We start from the raw sequence: 19,416 nt of genomic DNA, 5'->3' as shown, positions 1-19,416 counted from the left end.
CCCAACTTGCTGGAGGCTCCCTGCCCCAATAAGCCCCCCTCCCATCAGACCCGGGGCAGCAGGCTAGGCATGTCTGAGATTTAGGTTTCACAGCGTCTCCTTGGGAACAAACAAGGGGTGCAAGGCCAGCATTGGATAGGCTAAATTCCTCCTGCAGCTGGTAATCCCGGGAAAGGCAAGCACATCATTTGGAGGGCAATTATTTGTGCCAGTCTGACTCCAGGGTCCAAATAAGGAGGCCCTCAGATAGAGGCCTTCAAATAATACTTATTGCACGAGTAAATGAGCTCAGAGATTCTCATCGGCATCACTTCTAGATAGATTTTTGTCTCCCTTTTACAGATGGGAAAACTGAGGATTGGAGAGACTGGCTTAGCCATGTTCATGTGGGTATTCTGGGATTCAGGTGGAGATTATCTGACTCAAAGCCCTGCTTCTGACCCCTGTTGTGCTCTCTGTGTTCAGATCATGTTCTCAGTGGGTTATAAATGTGGTCTGTGTGGACTCAGGTCTCCAGTTCCTGCCAGTTACTAGTCTTCCCTGTAACCAGGCCTAAGTAGCAGTCATTCTTTGTTGGTTAGGTCTGCTCATTGTCCGGAGCGTGTTTTTGTCACTTAAGTTTGCGTAATTAATTCTTGCCTGTTCATCTATAAATGGCATGTGGTGTGAGAGCTCTGGAGAGCCAGGGTGACCACGTGTAATGGAGCTGTGTTGGGGCTGGTGTTTCCCAGACGACAGCAGACGGTGCTCTCAGGTGAAGCTGGGCTCTGCCGCCGACTTCCTGCTCGACATCAGTGAGACTGACCTCAGCACCCTGACGGCCAGCATCAAGGCCCCATCCGGCCGTGACGAGCCCTGTCTCCTAAAGAGGCTGCCCAACAATCACATCGGTGAGCCCAGACTGCCCTCCCGGCAGGAGCCGGGACATCTTGAGTGGGAGATGGGGGTTCCCACCTTGCCCGGGATCCCAGTCCTTGCCTGGGAAATTGGTAGCACCTTGGAGTGTGATGTGATAAACCTGCTGGGTCACATGCATGGTCAGAATCCAAGCATTTCTGCCTTATGATGTTGACAGCCCTCTTGGACACCCTAGGTTGCCGGAAAGTCAGGAAGGAAGTCCTGTTTCCGTTCTTGCCAGTGTGTCTCCCTCCTGCTTCCTCCCCTTCACCCCTCCCTCCCACCTCATAACCCCCAATCTGTGCCCTGGTCCAGGCATCTCCTTCATCCCCCGGGAGGTGGGTGAACACCTGGTCAGCATCAAGAAGAATGGCAACCACGTGGCCAACAGCCCCGTGTCCATCATGGTGGTCCAGTCAGAGATCGGGGATGCCCGCAGAGCCAAAGTCTACGGCCGTGGCCTGTCGGAAGGCCGGACTTTCGAGATGTCTGACTTCATCGTGGACACGAGGGATGCAGGTCTGTGGGGGATGGTCCCAGGGGAAAAGGCCCAGCACTTTGGAACTGGCTTCTTATTGCTCGCATTACTCCATCTTTTTATCCTGCCAACTTTCTTTTCTTTCTGAGCATCCTTCAAGCTATAGACCCTTTTACATGATTATCATTTAAGCCCCAAGAGCAGTGGTAAAGTAGGTATTATCTTTGTTTTCTAGATGAAAAAATTGAGGCCCGCAGGGTTAGCAGCCCCGTCTGCTTCTGGCATTCGAACCCAGAGCCACAACAACTCGCAGATCTGTTTCATTATCAGTACTCCCACCATTGTTCTCAGCTCCCCAGGGTCTCCTTGACTCATCTCAAACTAAGAATGTTGGGCCAGCTGGTCAAAGTCATGTTCAGCTGAGCAGTGCTTTCGTGGAAATGAGGAGTTTCTTCCTGTTTCCTCTTTGAGATGGTCCGAATTAGGATGGGCCACTCCAAGCTACTCCACATCCCAGAGTCTTCATCTTCTGCCTTTTTGAGGGATGGGCTTGCATTGGTGACTTCTGGATAAAGTCACCTTCCCAAGGCAAGGAGCTGGAGAATTTGTGGTCCTGATGGGCTTATGTTCTCTGTTGATTCCTCAGGTTATTAAAGCTTTAGATCTGCTGTCTTAGTGGTTCCCTGGCTGGGCATCCAAGGCAGCTAGGAGCAGTTAAAAATGTCAAATTCTCAGGCCTGCAGCTGGTAATAAACCCCCAGACAGCACGTGCCATTCCTGGAAGCAGGTGGGCAAAGTGTCCCCCCTAGCAGGTTCTGCAGGACAGGTGGTCGCTGGGATATTAGTGGATACCCTTGAGAAGAGAGTATGGTCAAGGCCACCTTCAGCCAGGGTATTTCACTCCAGGATTTCTCAGAGCGTTTAACTGACTCCTCTGCCCAGTGCTGTCCAACAGGGACCACCGTTACTGTCTTTCTGCCGTCTGAAGCATTTCCAGGGGTGGAGGTCCTTTCTGCATTCATCAGGCTCCCCCTTCCTGATGAGCTGCTGTCATAGCGGCCCCGGGCTACTGTGTTGCAGGTTATGGTGGCATCTCCTTGGCGGTGGAAGGCCCCAGTAAAGTGGACATCCAGACAGAGGACCTGGAGGACGGCACTTGCAAGGTCTCCTACTTCCCCACCGTGCCTGGGGTTTACATTGTCTCCACCAAATTCGCCGACGAGCACGTGCCTGGTACGTGTGGCCCCATCTGCTCTCCCTGTCCCGTGCTTGGGTTTTCTGTAAATGCCACGCATGGCCTCTGGGCTGCTCTCTCAAGGGCCTGCTCGGTTTTTGCAGGGAGCCCCTTTACCGTGAAGATCAGCGGGGAGGGAAGAGTCAAGGAGAGCATCACCCGTACCAGTCGAGCCCCATCTGTGGCCACTGTTGGGAGCATCTGTGACCTGAACCTGAAGATCCCAGGTGAGCACGAGGGGCTCGTGGGTCAGGCCAGTGGGCACCACTGGAAACCAAGTCTGGGCTTGGCCCAGAATGTACCGTCCGAGTCTGCTGTGGGGGACTGTTTTTGAATTTAATTTTTTTTTTTAATTCATTAATATTTTTAATACTTATTTTCACAGAGGCCCATCCAGGAAAAGTAAATCTATTTACTTTTCCTTCTTCCAAATGAAAATAGCTTTATCTTACCACATGGGGGAAAAATAGATAAGCTTTCAGACTTTCATTTACTGTCTGTCAACTAGACTAATAGCGAGAGAACTGGCCCTGCTGATGCTTATATCTGGAAGGAGGTGTCAGCCCAGTGACATCCTTCTAATTCCCGTTCGTATCTTTCATTCCTAAAATTGGAGTGAGGCCTGTGAAGCAAGGCTGGGTGGGTGGGCCACATCTAGCCCTTTGCCCAACACAGCCATCGTCTGTCCGAAATGTGGCCCAGGTTCTTTCTATTAAGAAGTGACTGTGTGGGCTTCCCTGGTGGCGCAGTGGTTGAGAATCTGCCTGCCAATGCAGGGGACACGGGTTCGAGCCCTGGTCCGGGAAGATCCCACATGCTGCGGAGCAACTGGGCCCGTGAGCCACAATTGCTGAGCCTGCGCGTCTGGAGCCTGTGCTCCGCAACAAGAGAGGCCGCGATAGTGAGAGGCCCGCGCACTGCGATGAGGAGCGGCCCCCACTTGCCGCAACTAGAGAGAGCTCTCGCACAGAAACGAAGACCCAACACAGCCATAGATAAATAAATAAATAAATAAAAATTAAAAAAAAAAAAAAAAAAAAAGAAGTGACTGTGTAAGTGAAGGCTTGAGGCTCCTCTGGCATGTGCTATGGAGTTGCAGGTTCTATGAAGACGGAAGATCTAAATCGTCTTCAGATGAAGCTCATATTGTGATGAGCTTCTAGCTTCCAGAGGAAGGTCCACACTTCGTCTCCCCTCTTTCCTGACTTGTGGTATATCTCTTGCTCTGCCTTCTCAGCATTACCTGATGGGTTCTTCCTTTCTAGACACACCGTTGGTAAAAACCTCATTACTGTAGCGTCCAGCCTAAGAATCACTTAAAACGCACCGTGTTGATTGTGATCATAAAAAGTTCAGGTGCTCAAAAACAGGGGAAGTAAGTCTCACCTCATATCCCACCGTCCAGGGAGATTGTGGTTCACGTTTCAGGCCCAGAGCTGGAGCCTGGATGCCTCCAGCCTCCTAGACACACAGGCTCGGTCTCAGATCCCTCTGGTGCACTTCTCGCTCACTGTACTGTGGGCATCTTTCCACACCAAAGTATACTTCCCCATCATCCTTTTCATGACTGCATAAGATTCCAATTCACGTCTAGGTGCATGTCCTCGTTGGGTTTTCTCATTTCCTGTATGCTCATCTCCATCCCTCGACCCCCTTAATCAGTGCTCTGTGACATCTGTCATCACTTCGGATGGATGCCCGGGAGTGGGATTGCTGGGCCGATACGTTTCAGATGCTGCTATGCCTCGGCAGCCTGTCCTCCAGAAAACGAATTGATGCCTGTTTCTCTGTTTCCCCACCAGCACTGGCCACTGTCTTTGGTTCTCACTTTGATCAATCTGATGGAAAGATACGGTATCCAGTTTTCAGTTCCATTTCTCTGGTCACTAGACGAGCGGACTGTGTTTTCGTTTGCTTCACATTTCTCATTTGGGGAATTCTCTCTCCTGTTCCCTTTGCCTATTTGTCTCTTATCTTTGTGTGATGTGGTCAGTCACCCTTTCCCTCAAGTCTTGTCTAGCTCTTGACTCCTTACTCTTTTCAGTGGTACTAGATGATTCTGGCTGAGACTAACTTTTCCCATCATTACCTAAAACACCCTCTCTTGTCAATTAGAAGGGAGGATGGCCCTCCAGCCTCCACATGTCCTCCGGACCCAGGCCATGTGGGGTGACCCTCCCCTCAACCTCCTTCCTTTCTCTGTCCTCAGGGCTCAGAGTCATGAGCTGCTGCCCAGATCCTGTAGGGCTGGAGGGTGCGGTTTCGTGCTGCTGTAGGTGATGGCGTTACTTGGTCACCCAGCATGCGGCGTGCCTGTCTCCACCTTGTCAGTGCAGGCACGGTCGCTGGCATGGCAGAGCACCTTGGGTGGAGCAGACGCGTCTGCTTCCTGGTGTTGGGGACCCGAGGCGTCACGTTTCTGGAAGTGTGGCCTCTTGTCTTCGGTTTGCTCAAAGCTTTGCTCACGCACGGTTTCGCCTTTGCCACTGGGACCAACCTGGGTTCACCTTTTCCTCTAATGCATTTTTGTCTTGTTGCCTAAAAGAAATGCTAAGGCTTCTTGACAATGAGGGATGAGGGCTCTTGTGTATTCTGTCCTTACCTATGGAAAAGAGCGCCTGTAAGCATGACTGATGACCCCATGTCACATTTGCTTAGAAACATCTGAGCCATCGTTGTTGTTATTTACATGCTGTAGCTATCAGCTCAAGCTCTGGTTTGAAACTGCTGTGTGGAATTAACTCAGCTCCAGCCAGGAAGGCTGTCAAAGTGCTCGGCGAGGCAAGACGTGTCAGTGCCCCCAGAATATTCTCTGCACTGGGTGGCTGGAAGGGCCCTGCACTCTCCGTGCTGGCCGTGACCACCCAGGGATTTGAGGAAGACAGGAGGGCAGGCATCCAGCCTGGTTGGAGGAAGCCTGAGCACCCCGCACCCCTGGCCTCCACCCGCTTTGCCTTCTGCTGCTCGCCCTGCATGTCCGGTTCCTCCTCGGGCCCTCGCCCTGACCCTCCTCTTTTTCTCCCTACCCCCTTTCAGAAATTGACAGCAGTGACATGTCGGCCCACGTCACCAGCCCCTCAGGCCGTGTGACCGAGGCAGAGATTGTGCCTGTGGGAAAGAGCTCGCACTGTGTCCGGTTTGTGCCCCAGGAGATGGGGGTTCACACCGTCAGCGTCAAGTACCGCGGCCAGCACGTCACCGGCAGCCCCTTCCAGTTCACCGTGGGGCCTCTGGGTGAGGGGGGCGCCCAGAAGGTCCGGGCAGGAGGCCCTGGCCTGGAGCGAGGAGAAGCAGGAGTCCCAGGTGAGCGTTCTGGGCAGGCTTTTTACTCGAGAAGATTGAGTTCAGCCTGGCGGAGTGAGCGTCCTGCACTCTTCACCCTGTTCTGAAAGGAAGACGTTGTGTGTTACTGATGGATGGTGTGAAGAGGCATTCTTTAAAACAAGGCTTCCGTGGCTAAAGACATTTGGGAATTGCTTACCCAAAGCTCAACAAGTGTCTTACTGAGGGACTTCTCGGAGCCTGTAATTTATGGGTGTGTGTTGTGAGTCTCTAAGAGAGGATCAGGGTCATAAAACCGTTTCCAGAGCATCTTGCAGGCTAATGTTCTTTGGAACGTGCTAGAATTGTGTAAAACTGGTTGGGAAGGTCCCTTGCAGTGGTGGCTGCTGAGCGGGAAAATCTGTGGGGCTGAAACTGAACATTCGCATCTTGTTCTGACTTGGTTTGCATGTATTCCAAAGATGTCTGATCGCCCGTGAACTTAGTGTCGTCACGGATGGTGCTTAGCAAACATCAGCAATGCCCTTGCTTGGGTCCTGCTTGGGGTTAGAGAAAGAGGAAAGGGCTGGCAACAAACAGAACCCAGCACCCCATGTTTGAGCCAGAAGAGGGGCCTATACCGGGCTCAGTCACTGACCAGGTGTTTCTCTGTCTCAGCTGAATTCAGCATCTGGACCCGGGAGGCAGGTGCCGGGGGCCTCTCCATCGCTGTTGAGGGCCCCAGTAAGGCCGAGATTACGTTTGATGACCATAAAAACGGATCATGTGGTGTGTCTTACATTGCCCAAGAGCCTGGTAGGTACTCGGGGGCCAGTGGAGGACGTTTTCCTTGTTTGAGGATGGTTGGGTTGTAAGTAACAGAAACTCATCAGGCTAGCTCCAGTAAAAGAGGAATTTATCTGTATGGGCCCGTGGGAATGCGTCCTAGAAATCCAGTTGCAGGATATCCAGCCACACCTCAAAGGGGTTGGAATTCTTGTTCTCCTTGTCTCTTGGCCTCACTGCTTTATGCTCTTGTTCAACTGTTTCATTCTTCCCACTGACCAGCCTCTCTCTGCCCACCCGCGGCCAGTGGCTGGTGTGGCTGCCCCAGAAAAGTGGCCTCAGCATCTGAGCTCCCTCGATCAGCGGTTCTTAACCTTTTGTGTGCCACGAATCCTTTTGCATCTGGTGAGGCCCATGGGGACCATCTCAGGAAATATTTTTAAACACATGAAATAAAATACTTCAGATTATAAAAGAAATCAATTGTAATAAAATATCGTTATCAAAATCTTTTTAAAGGAACAAATATGCAACATAGCAACGTATACACGTTTTCATTAATACGTTAAATCATACGATTTGGTGATGGTCTATTAACTACCTTAATTTCTAAGTGGCAGTGAGTGTAAATGGTATGTCAAGATATATATAAAGCTGGAAAGTGATTGTTTTTGTTGAGAAAATCACAAGTCTTAATGTGCTGTGGTTTCTTGTCGACTTTTCTAAAGGAAGGAAATGCTAAATTTCAGTTAGAGGTTAGTAAAAATAAAGATGTACCTTTTTTCCCATTCGAGTTTGATGGATCTCCTGAGTACTGTACACAGACCCTTTGTGCAGGGACCCTGTGGGCCCAGGTTAAGAATCCCTGCCCTTCTTCCTTGACTAGATTTTCTTTCCTAGTTATCACTCTGCTTCTACCCCTGTTCTCAAAGTTTATGTCTTACACTTCATAGTTCAGGATCAGTAATGGGATCCTAGTTACATGAAGCCCTTCTTATTCTTAAGTATATAATTTTTAATAAAATGCTCTGTCATAAACCTCTCCTTTGGAGAGAAATTGGGAATACACACCAGATGTTGATGTGTGATTGGTGTGGGGATTCACATATACACTGGCAAAACACAGAACAAAAACTTCAATGCTTCAGTGCTCTTTGAAATTAAAAAAAGAATCCCTGCCCTTTCCAACTAAGAAAATCGCGTTGGCCTGGTGTGAGCCAGGTGACCCTCTCTGACCCAATCAGCCACAGCCATGGAGTGGGCCAGGGTCTCTCGGAAGGCACTTTGGCCCTAGCTAGAGAAACAAGAGGCCACTCTGGAACCACCTTCCCGGAATCTCTGACATGATGGGTCTTTCCTGTCCCCACAGGTAACTACGAGGTGTCTATCAAGTTCAATGATGAGCACATCCCAGAAAGTCCCTACCTGGTGCCGGTGATCGCGCCCTCCGACGATGCCCGCCGCCTCACTGTTCTGAGCCTTCAGGTGAGACACAAGGAAACATCCACCTCCTTGGCCACAGCCCAGCCAGTGAGGCCCTGGACTCCCAAGGCCCCTTCAATCTCCGACTGTGCCAGGGGCCCCAGCACATTTTGACCACGGATGCTGCCAGGCGTAGGGGAGCTTTCCTGCGGCAGAGTCACATTTAGGACAGGAGACCGTTGGGGCGAGCAGAAAGCAGCCACTGTCAGCAAAACTCCTCAACATTTACAGACGAGTTTGTTTTCTAAATATTTACTCCAGAGAAACAAAGAAGGCCTGTTAATAATTGGTTAAGGGATAAGGAGGGCTTTCAAAACAAAACAAACACAAAACTAACAGTCCAGTGATATTCAGCTTGCTATTATTGGCCTCCTTTTCCTCAAGAAAGTCAATTGTGATTTATTTTATGATGCTGATTTATTTATAATAAGCGTGCAAGGCACTGTGTTAAGAACTGTATCAGTGTTACTTCCCTAAATCCTTGCAACAGTCTGGTGAGTAGCTTTTCTTGACACCCCCATTTAAAGATAGAAAAACTGAGATGCAGAGAGGATGCAGCTATGGGCACCAGCTAGAATGAGGCAGAGTGAGGTCTCGGTGGTTCCAGAACCATGCTCTTAACAGCAGCCACCTTAATCCCAGCCCCGGCATTGTGGCAGGTGGTTACATAGCCCAACCTCTTAGAATGGCAGGAAATGCAACTTTTCACCCTGGCTTAAACAGGGCACTTAATTCAGGGTTGCATTAGAGCCTTCAGCCAAACTAAGAACTATTGGGGATGCCCTTGGGTCTTAGGACACTGAATCAGATGTAGCAGTTTGGCTGTGGAATGACACCAAAATCCCAGAGTGTGATTTCTGGGTAGAAGGGTTTCTAAATAGCCTTCAGCTGCCCCCCAGTTCTTGAAAATATTGGATTGATGAAAACTCAACCTCATATCTCAGATTGGTTCCATGTACTTGGCTTACATTTGAGAGTCTAACTTTCCCCTGCGGGGGTCTGGTACTGCTAATTGTCTCAAACGTTAGGGAACCCAAACAGAGCCCAGACCAGGGTCACGGTCTACAGATTGAAGCGGCCTCATCTGGAGAGTACCAAGGATACTGACTGGTCACTGTGGTGCAGATGTTTTTCTTGTGTTTCATTTAAAGGCTTCTTAACAGAAGTTCCTTCTGTGGCCAACTTAACTAAAACCTACGGAGGGAGATAAAGCTGGCATTTGTTGAGGGCAAAGAGCTGCCTTCACGCATCTGGAAGATTTCTTTTGGATCTTGTGAGGCGTTTATCTCCCTCTTGAGGATTTAGTGGCAAGTGGATTCAGGTAATGTAAACGCTTCTGTCCAAAAGGAGCTGATGTGGAGAAATCGGCTCCAAGAAACTTCCACAGAGTCCTCTTATGACAGTTTGGTCATAAAATATTTAAACAAGTGTGCAGCAGGCTGGTATGTCCATCAAGCTTTTGTAACCAGCCGCTACAACAGGAGGGACCGGTGTGTCAACTTTGTTCCCTGTTCTCCCCATGTCACTTGATGCCAAGTGATATGTAAATTATTTAGTGGAGATTTACTGGCAGGCTGCACGGCAACATCTGGTGCTGGTTAGGAAAGAGAGGCATGTATTGTTTTGTCTTGCTTTTGAGACTTTTTAGAAAATTGGAGTCGGCTGGCATTCTGTAGGGGAGGGTGTGGCATGGGGGTGGTCTGGCGATCAGAGACTCCTTAATTTTGTGTTCAGTCCTCCCTCATCTGTAACCTCTAGGGCAGCTCAGTCTAGTAGAATGTTCTGCAACAGTGGGAATGTCCCACATCTCCGATGTGCAGTACGGTAGCCATGAGCCACACGTGGCTCTTGAGCACTTGAAATGTGGCTAGCGTAACTGAGGGACTGAGGTTTTTTTTGTTTTGTGTTGTTTTTTTAAATTTATGGCTGTGTTGTGTCTTCGTTGCTGCGCTAGTTGCCGCAAGTGGGGGGCTACTCTTCATTGCGGTGCGCGGGCTTCTCATTGCGGTGGCTTCTCTTGTTGCAGAGCACGGGCTCTAGGCGCCTGGGCTTCAGTTAATTGTGGCACATGGGCTTCAGTAGTTGTGGCTCGCGGGCTCTAGGGCACAGGCTCAGTACTTGTGGCGCACGGGCTTAGTTGCTCCGCGGCACGTGGGATCTTCCGGGACCAGGGCTCGAACCCGTGTCCCCTGCATTGGCAGGCAGATTCTTAACCACTGGACCACCAGGGAAGTCCGGGACTGAGTTTTTAATTTTAATTGATTTAAATTTAACTGTATATAACCACATGCGGCTAGTGACTACTGAACGAGGCAGCACTGCTTATAGCGCCTTGCTGCTAAGATGTGATCCTCGGACCAGCAGCCTCAGCATCCCCTGGGAACTTCTTAGAAACGTGGAGTCCCAGGCTCCGTCTCAGACCCACTGGATCAGAATCTGCATTTCAACAAGACCCTCGGTTGCACGTTAAGTGTGAGCCCTGCTGCTTTAGAGTTATCATCTGAGTAGCTGTCCAACCATGTTTACATCAAAACTGCTGGCTTGTAAAATTTTGCTATTCAGGATTGGCCAATCTTAAAATATCTTAAGCATCTGAACTTCTAATCCCCTTCTCCCAGCAGAGGATGTAATTTCCAAGACAAAGCATGGAGAGTGAAATTGATCCACTCAAGAGCAAAAGCTACACTTCTCCCATGGCTTTTTTGGGGGGGACTAACAACTTCTAAATGCATGTTAATAGAAGCTGACATTTTTAAACTTTCCTGTGTATGGACCAGGCCCTGTGCTGAGTGCCTTGAATGCATAACTTTGTTTAATCCTCACAGCAGCTCTCTGAGATAGATTTGGTTATTATGCCTGTTTTTACCGATGAGGAAACTGAGACTCAAACAGGTTCAACAGTTTAGTTATGTAGCTAGGAAATGGCAGTAAATCCAGGTTCTGCTGATTTTTAACCACTGTGCAGTACTGCATGAAAGAAAAATCATGTGTGGCCCTTTACAAGTTTATTAAAAGTTCTCTCCATCTCCACCCTTGAGATAAAAAGCCTTTGTTCATGTTAGTGAGTGCAGGGTTTTATAAGCTGCCAGGCTCCTCCTAAAAAGGCGGTGGGGAGAGGAAGTCTTTTTTTTCTTTCTTTCTTCTTTTTTGAGGGAGGGGGCAGATCTGGAAGATACTGGGTTTTCTGGCCTGTACAGCTCTTGTTTGGGATGCTGAAACTGTAATCCTGCTGGCCAGGATGTCTTAAGTCTCCAAACCTAGGAACCATCTCTGGATCAAGATGGTTTAGATACAAGACCATGCAGATGTGTGTCTCTGCTTTCTTATATTTAATGCTAGAAACGTGGAATTACTCACCTGCTCTTTTGTTGCCAAGTGTTATATAGAAAAACATATTCCAGACCTATTTGCATGAGAACTGTCCCCCCCTGGAATCCTGGGTTGGGTCGGTGTGTGCTGTTGAGCAAGAACGCCGAGGGCTGTAACGCATCTCATGTATTGAATTCTCAGGAATCGGGATTAAAAGTTAACCAGCCAGCCTCCTTTGCTATAAGGTTGAATGGGGCAAAAGGCAAGATTGATGCAAAGGTGCACAGCCCCTCTGGAGCCGTGGAGGAATGCCACGTGTCTGAGCTGGAGCCAGGTAAGCACCAGCGCCCACACCAGCAATGTTTCTGCAAACATGTACCCTGAAGGAGGGGTCATCAGCCTCTGCAAGGCCTTCAGATTCCCTTTGCTGTTGCCAGACACCGTTTATAAATTAGGGTATAAACATTTGCCAGGGACAGGGTTGTTTTGTTTTTTTTTTTTTTTAAACAAATACTTATTTATTTTCAGTTGTTTTTCAGATTTCTTTAACATGACATTCATTGTGATGTTCTCTCATTTTAATAAAATATCACAGATCTTTATTGTTTACCTTATGAAATGAATAAGTACACTTTGACCTCTCTTTACTCTGAGGAAAAGGTTGATTGCTGTAAATTAAGAAAAGAGAATCTGGGGAATTCCCTGGCGGTCCAGGGACTCTGCACTTTCACTGCTGAGGGCCCGGGTTCAATCCCTGGTTGGGGAACTAACATCCTGCTAGCCGTGCGGCTAAAAAAAGGAAAGAGAGAATCTGGGTCCCCAGTAGGACTTAATAGCATGAGATTTTCTTGCTCGCTGCCTTGGTGTATGGAATTCTGTGATGTCAATCAACTTGAACGAGACCATTTTTCTAGTGAACATGTATTAAGTGTCAGAGACTTGACAGGAAGGTAAGGCTGAGGAAGTCATGATTCCTGCCTTCAGAGAGGAGCACAGAGTCTAGTGAGGACCTAAAGTGTGAGCCAGAAAGGTGTAGTGCACGGGTGAGGACCCCAGCTGGTCACCAGCAGCACAGCAGAATCGAGAACCAAACGCTAAAGATGGTCAGAGCAGGAGAGGAAAAGGGTTTCTGCTTTGACAAGGTCAGAAGGACTTCTCTGAGGAGGTAACATTGAATATGGGCCCTGATGCATGAGGAAGAGCCCTGTGACCACTGCCCTTATTGGGCGTTTGCTGTGTACCCTGCTCTGCATGCAGTGAGGGTAGACACCTGGGACCTGGGTTGGCATTTAGACATCTTCCTCCCACTGGGCGGAAAAAGAAAGGGCAGTGGAGAGCCTCAGAAGGAACAAATGTGTGGGCTGGGTGCCCTGGTCAGATAATGGTTTAAGTCTGACCACATTATAGAGAATGTGTTGGTACATCTGAAGGGCAAGGTGGTAAGCCGATGCTCGCAGGGTAGTCCGTTTGAGAAAACAGTGTTAATCAGCAGTGTTAGAAATGCAGAGGAAGGACTTGAGGTCAGAGAACTGTAACATTTGGTGACCAATTGGCCATAGGGAATGAAAGTGAATTCAGAAAGGTTACATGTAGCTTGTTGATGGGGTAGAAAGATGATGATGCAGTTAACAAAACTCAGGACAGCAGCCATGGGTGAGCAAGGGTTGGTCACTGCCTTACAGAGTTTAATACTTTATTTTTTGAGAGGTTTTTAAGTGTCTCTGAGATATCCAAGTGGGAACATTTAATAGATCTCTACTGCATTGGGATTTAGCCACCAAGTGAGATAGGGTGTCCTCAGCCCCAGGCAGTATTTGAAGCCCTAGCAGTGTCTGAGACCACCAGCCTGACACAGTTAGGATGCCGTTGGTGACAAATTACAGAACACCCATCTCAAGCCAATTCACATAATAAAGGGGGTCCATTACACACATGGTCCATTACAAGGGGGTGTGTTAATTCACGTAAGTGGAAAGTTCAAAATCTAAGATGGGTTTCAGCAACAATTTAATTCAGCCATTCAGGTACATTCTCCAAGGCCCCAAACATCTCTGCTCTTTCTTCTGATCTGTGGGCCTCATTCTGAAACTGGCCTTCCTCTTGGTGGCAAGGTGGCTGCAGCAGCACACGACACCAATCAAGAGAGACATTCTCTCCTCAAGATTCTTTCTCCAGAAGTCTTAGATGCTCCTTTTGCAGAAGTCTCCAGCAAACCTCCCCTCCTATCTCACTGAACACACATGCCTGTTCCTGAGTCCCTTCCTGTGTGGCTAAATGCCATGTGCTAATTGACTTAGGCTTAGGGAAAGAGGGATTTCTCCCCCTGCTATCCCGCATTAATTTGACCCAGTCAAGGACCATACGTGGACATGGGGGTGGGATCAGTTTTCCCTGTAGCACATTGGCTTTCAGAGAGGAGGGGTGGGTACCAGCTGGGGACTGATGGTGGGCGTGCAGTGTTGAAGGATATGGGTGGCAGCTCCATATGGAGAGAGTCCAGAGGAGAAGAGAAGAGGATTTGGGTGGAGCTTTGAGCGACAAAAGTTCTGAAAGGGATGGAGGGTACAAGGAGCTAGGGAGAGGCTGAGAGACTGACTGGAGGAGAACAGACTCTGCATCCCAGCTGGGAGCACTTCAAGGAAGAAGGGGTGGTCAAGTGGTGCATGGTGGAAGGATATTCTAGGTGCCCATTTCAGTTTATAGATCATCTTACCACATGCTGTGACCCAAACACACAGTGAGAAACCTGGCCATTGCCCTGTGGGGCAGTTGCTAGCTTGGAGCTTAATTAAGGAGCATTAGTCTCAGTTGGAACCATTTTTTCCCCTGGCCAAGCAGAGAAACTGCGCCAGAAGTGAGCTTTTAATAAAGGAAGTGTTTTTCTGAGGCCAAAGCCACAGAGGATTAAACACAGAATTTGAGATTTGGATGCATTTCCCAAAGGGCTGTCTAGGTACAGACAAATAGGCCCATCTGGTTTTGATCACCAACATATTGGGTGCCAGGCTTGCAGTAGGGCCATTTCTTATTAGTGATGTAAGATCGGCCCTCTCAGGTTGGGCTCCTGTCCTTTGTCCCCACCCACCTTGGTCGGGTCCACGGGCCCACTTTTACCCTGTGCCTTTGCTCACTCTCCCAGATAAGTATGCTGTTCGCTTCATCCCCCACGAGAATGGTGTCCACACGATCGACGTCAAGTTCAACGGGAGCCACGTGGTTGGAAGTCCCTTCAAAGTACGAGTCGGGGAACCTGGACAAGCAGGGAACCCTGCCCTGGTGTCCGCCTACGGCTCGGGGCTCGAGGGGGGCACCACAGGTAACACACTGCCTCTGCCTCTTGTCTTGAACCGAGTTGTCCCCGGGGAAGAGCAGATGGAACTCTTCAAGCCCCCGGGAAGCCTGCCACCCTCTCTCCCCAGGGAAACTTCAGTAATGCACCCTTGGGAGGCTCTCACTTGACCTGCGGTAAATCCAGAGTGAGGGCTTGATGGCTGCGTTCTCACAGCTCATTACTGTTTGTTGTGCTGCAGCTGTCTTCCTTTGCCAGATTCTTTTAGGACCGGGACACTGATAGGGAAAAAAACACAGCATCCTTTGTTTTGAGGGTTCCTTTGCCTGCACAGAGTTCATGATGCATGTAACGGGCCTCTGGGGAGGTCCCCTACCCACCAGCTCCTTTAGTGGACCCTGGCCTCCTAGAAACACGTTCAATCGGCAGTAAGACCTGTCACAGCCCGGCTCCTTTTTATTCTAATCCTAACGGGGGAGGAGAAAAGACTAAAACAGTCAAATTCTTTTTTAGTCTTTGCCACAGATGGAACACGTTTGATTGTGAAAAATACTGGCAGTGAGGAAGTATGTAAAGTTCCATCTTGCTTCTCCTCTCTCCCTCCCTCTGGGTCCAGGAGGAAACACGGCTTAGCAGATCAGGGGAGGACCTTCCGAGTGTCCCTTTGTTGGTCTTCATTCTTGGTCACTTGGTTGCTTAGCTAGTCGGTTTGTTAAAAAGGTAGACATGGAGTTTTAGTTTTATTTTATAGAAATAGTCTTAGTGCTATCGTTGTATTGTACAACTTGCTTTTGTCACTTGACATCTTAAGGAACTTTCCGTGTCAAAACCTACAGATGTACCTGCCTTGTAATGGCTGTAGTTAGTGTCTATACCGTGAATGTAGAGGTGGGCATCAGGGGTGTCCAGTGTGTCACTGTTACGGAAGGTGCCGGGGTGGGGAGCTTGTCCACTTACGCTTCATTGCAGGCGTGGACTCACTGGGACGTGGTTTGCGTCTGAGTGTTACTTTGGTGCCTCTTAGGAAGGATTCTTGAGTTCCTTGTGTGTGCACATTTTGCTGTTAGTGTCCCCCCTACCCCACATGGTGAGTGGGACAGAGCAGACCCACCTCCCCACAGGCAAGGGGATGAGTGGCCGTGGTTGCCTGGCATCCAGCCCTGTGGAGCGAGTGTCGTAAGGGGACAACAGGAGTTGCAGGAGTGACTGACCGGCTGGTGTGCCACCCTGCGACTCTGGCCAAAGCAGTGGCCTCGGCAAAACCTCCCACAGGGTCTGCATGAGTACTTCTCATCTCCCCAGGCCCATCCTGTCCGGCTCCACACTGAACTCTGGGCCAGCAGCTTGCCCTTTGTAAAAGGCACGGTATTGTTTCACCCTAGGCAGTGTCCATTTTACAGATGAGCAAAGTGAGAACTCAGAAAGGTTGAGTCACTCCCCAAGCTTACTTAGCTTGGAGGGGGCAGAACCAGAACCAGTCCAGGTTCACAACCTCAAGGCCTGCTCACTTAACCCCTGAGTTTTGCTGCCTTCCTAAATGGCTGGCTCGCCCCGAGGCAGTGGCTACACCCCTGGCCTGCTTTGTGGGGTGTCCTACACAAGGACACCTATCTTCCCAGCTGCCCTGGAAGGTTCCCAGGCAGTAGTGCAGGCATTTGGCCCCTGACAAGCCATCCATCCTTGAAGCCCAGGTGGGGTCCTCCTGGCACTTGGAGGCCCAGCAGGCCCTGGTCCAGGCCCCGCAGCAGCCACTGAGGTCTCCTGTGCTGCCAGCAGCCACCTCATCCCCCTGCTGGGTCACACCTGCTGTGCCCAGGGCCTCTCATGCTTCCTGTTGGCTGTTCGCAAGCCTTCTCAGGAGCTCAGGTTTCAGGCTGTGCTTTGCCAGCACTGGATGCTGCTGAGGGAAGGAGCTGGTCTTGCAGGGAGACTTCCAGCCAGGCAGGAGAGGTACAGAACACGCCTGTTTCAAATCCTGTGTAAATATTGCTCTTGTCAAGGGGAAGGCGTCTTGTTTTTCTAGCCCTCCCGCTCCCAGGCCTTTTCCCAAACATCCATCCCAGGATTACACAGCTGCAGTGTGTGTGGAATGAAAAGGTGTCTCTTCCCGGCTGCTGGAGGGCCTGCATCCTGACCTTCGGAACAAAGCAAGCTTCCCTGTGTTTTTATGGGTGGGCTGGCTGTATCTCTTGGCTCAAGCTTTAAATGGTCAATTCTGCAGGTTTTAGAGCAGGGGAATGTGGAGAATTTGGGGTGGGACTCTCTGCTGCAGAAGGGCTGAGAAGGTCAGGAGTTAGACCAGGGAGTTCCAGACTCTGGCTGGAAGAGCCACTTTCCTGATGAAATGCTCCAGGAACCCCAGTGTGCACGAGATGTAAGGGGAGAGCCTCCTTCCCTCCCGTTACCCCTCAGCCACCTTGAAGATGGAGTAGGGCTGCGTTAAACATGCATTAAACTCACAGGAACTCATCTGTATATACACGGGGGTGCAGGGGAACACCGCCATGCCCAGAGATGTCTGGGGTACTGATTCTAGCTGGAGGTGGTGGTGAGAGGGACTCCTGCATGTGGATTTTCTTTCTCCCATCTGCTCTCAGGCGAGTGCATTAGCTCCAGGTTAGACAGACCTTATGTTTAAACCCCAGTTCAGCCATTCCCCAGCTGTGTGTCTTGGGGTGAGTTATTTGACCTCACTGAGCCTCCACTTTGTTCCTGTAAAATGGGAATAATAAAGGAGCCCACCTGATAGGTTGTTCTTGTCCTGTAATTCCTTATTTCTCTTTTCCCACCTCATCTTCCTTTCTGGACCCTCACAATCAGGATGAACTGATGTTTCTTAGGAATGGAGCAATCCTGTCCTTTCCACTGCAGCCAGGTCTTTTCATCTTCACTTTAAAAGTGTCTTTCCTTGCTGTCACTTGCAGCTGCTTCCTGGAAACGCTGTCCCTTGTTTGAATACCCCCTCCCTTTCCCCCCACGCGGCCTTGCTTCGGCAGCGGCTGAGTGAAGGGCTCCTGGGCTGCACAGTGTAGAGACAAGGTTGAGACAGTTGTGGAGGCAGGGTGAGGGGGTGGTGCTGGGACGGGAGCCTCGGGAGCTTTTCCAGAAACAGCTGGGTTGTGTTCAGGGTTGCATGATAGCAGCCCCTTTGTCTTATTGATAACCAGAACAGTAATTCTTTCTCCGGTCTCGGAGCTATAATTAAAACAAAATAGTTCCCAGCTGGGGCGGCGTCCAGGGCTCTAGAAGAAGCACAGCCCCGCAGAATGCTATGCCGGGGATGCCCCGTAGAGGGCACTGTAGCGGGTGCGCAGCTGGTGACTGACCGCCTCTTCCCCCTCTGAACTGGAAAGGGGCCTGGGGGAGTGGGGCCTTTTTCAGGGCCTTGGGCTCAGTCGGGAATGCCACAGTGGTCATTGGTTGGCACTGTCTTTTGGCCCAGCTTTCCTTCGATCACGAGGGAGGATGTCTGTGCAGGAGGCCCCCATGGACCAGGCAGGCAAGAAGTGGGATGTCCTGGAGCTGCAGTTAGGACATCTGAGGCAGCCCCGCTGCCCATCCAGAGGCCAGGAGACGGGCCTGGGCTCTGAACCCCCTCAGACTTGCTTCAGTACCAGCTCTGCCACTTTCTCCTGTAGCTCTGACGGGCATGTGGTTGAACCTCCCTGAGCCTCAGTGTCGTTTGTTAAAGACGAATCACTGGGCATGTAAAATGATGCGCACAGGATCTGGAGCCAGAGTGGTGCAAGTGGTATTAGCAGGAGCTGCCGTTCTGGTCCTGTTCTTGTTTCTGGTATTCAAGGCAAAGCGGCAGGGCTGGCAGATCTAGCGGCTACCCCGGTCTTCAGCGTGGTACCTGGGGCGAGGAGCCTGAGGAGGAAGGAGGCGGCACTGGGCTGCCTGGGCTTCTCCAAGTCCAACCAGAGGAGAAAGGGAAGGTCAGAGGGGCCCACGCTTCCCCCACCCTTGGGGGCAGAGCTGGCCCTTGGGGGCTGAAGCAGCATTTCAGGCTCTCAGTGACGACTCGGGCTTCTCGCCCTCAGCCACGGCTCGTGCCCAGAGGAGAAAACAAGGCGGTGCGTGCTTGTGGACAGAATGTTGCCCACACTCCTGCCTGGGCCTTGGAAAGGGGTTACCATCCCCCAGGGCCTGAGGTTCTCTGTGCCAGCAGGTCAGAGCTAGTACTGGTGGGTCCCCGTGCCACCAAGGTGACCCCTCTGAGAGGGAACCTCCATGTGCCCCGCCACTGCTTCAGGGCCCCCAGAACGCTCCCCAAAGCACACCCTCCCCATCCCTCCAAACCTTCCACGTGATCTTTATTCCTGCTTCCTTTCTCCCAGGTATCCAGTCTGAATTTTTCATCAACACCACCCGAGCAGGGCCAGGGACATTGTCCGTCACCATTGAAGGCCCGTCCAAGGTTAAAATGGATTGCCAGGAAACCCCCGAAGGGTACAAAGTCATGTACACCCCCATGGCTCCTGGAAGCTACCTAATTGGCGTCAAATATGGCGGGCCCAACCACATCGTGGGCAGCCCGTTCAAGGCCAAGGTGACAGGTAACAACCACAAACACCTTTAAAGTTATTCTTCCCCCTGTGGAGGTGATCTTGTCAGATTATCAGCAGAGCTCTTCGATAGTAGAAACTGGATGATTTTAGATATGTTGAATCTGCTTTG

At 50.3% G+C, this 19,416-nt stretch overlaps 1 protein-coding gene across 2 annotated transcripts in view; it reads left to right on the top strand.

The window, feature by feature from the left end:
- FLNB (filamin B) overlaps positions 1 to 19,416 on the top strand; it is a 140,830-nt gene that overhangs the window by 117,620 nt on the left and 3,794 nt on the right. For both annotated transcript variants that reach the window (XM_068557553.1, XM_068557552.1), the window contains 10 exons: positions 732 to 890; positions 1,213 to 1,416; positions 2,456 to 2,608; positions 2,714 to 2,836; positions 5,646 to 5,912; positions 6,549 to 6,686; positions 8,026 to 8,141; positions 11,649 to 11,781; positions 14,587 to 14,763; positions 19,077 to 19,295. In XM_068557553.1, the coding sequence (XP_068413654.1) occupies positions 732 to 890; positions 1,213 to 1,416; positions 2,456 to 2,608; positions 2,714 to 2,836; positions 5,646 to 5,912; positions 6,549 to 6,686; positions 8,026 to 8,141; positions 11,649 to 11,781; positions 14,587 to 14,763; positions 19,077 to 19,295 (1,689 nt within the window). The remainder of the gene's footprint in view (positions 1 to 731; positions 891 to 1,212; positions 1,417 to 2,455; positions 2,609 to 2,713; positions 2,837 to 5,645; positions 5,913 to 6,548; positions 6,687 to 8,025; positions 8,142 to 11,648; positions 11,782 to 14,586; positions 14,764 to 19,076; positions 19,296 to 19,416) is intronic.

Source organism: Eschrichtius robustus, chromosome 12 (genome assembly GCF_028021215.1).
Source record: "Eschrichtius robustus isolate mEscRob2 chromosome 12, mEscRob2.pri, whole genome shotgun sequence".
In the NCBI taxonomy this organism is placed as follows: domain Eukaryota; kingdom Metazoa; phylum Chordata; class Mammalia; order Artiodactyla; family Eschrichtiidae; genus Eschrichtius; species Eschrichtius robustus.
This window is presented reverse-complemented; position numbering and strand designations above follow the sequence as displayed.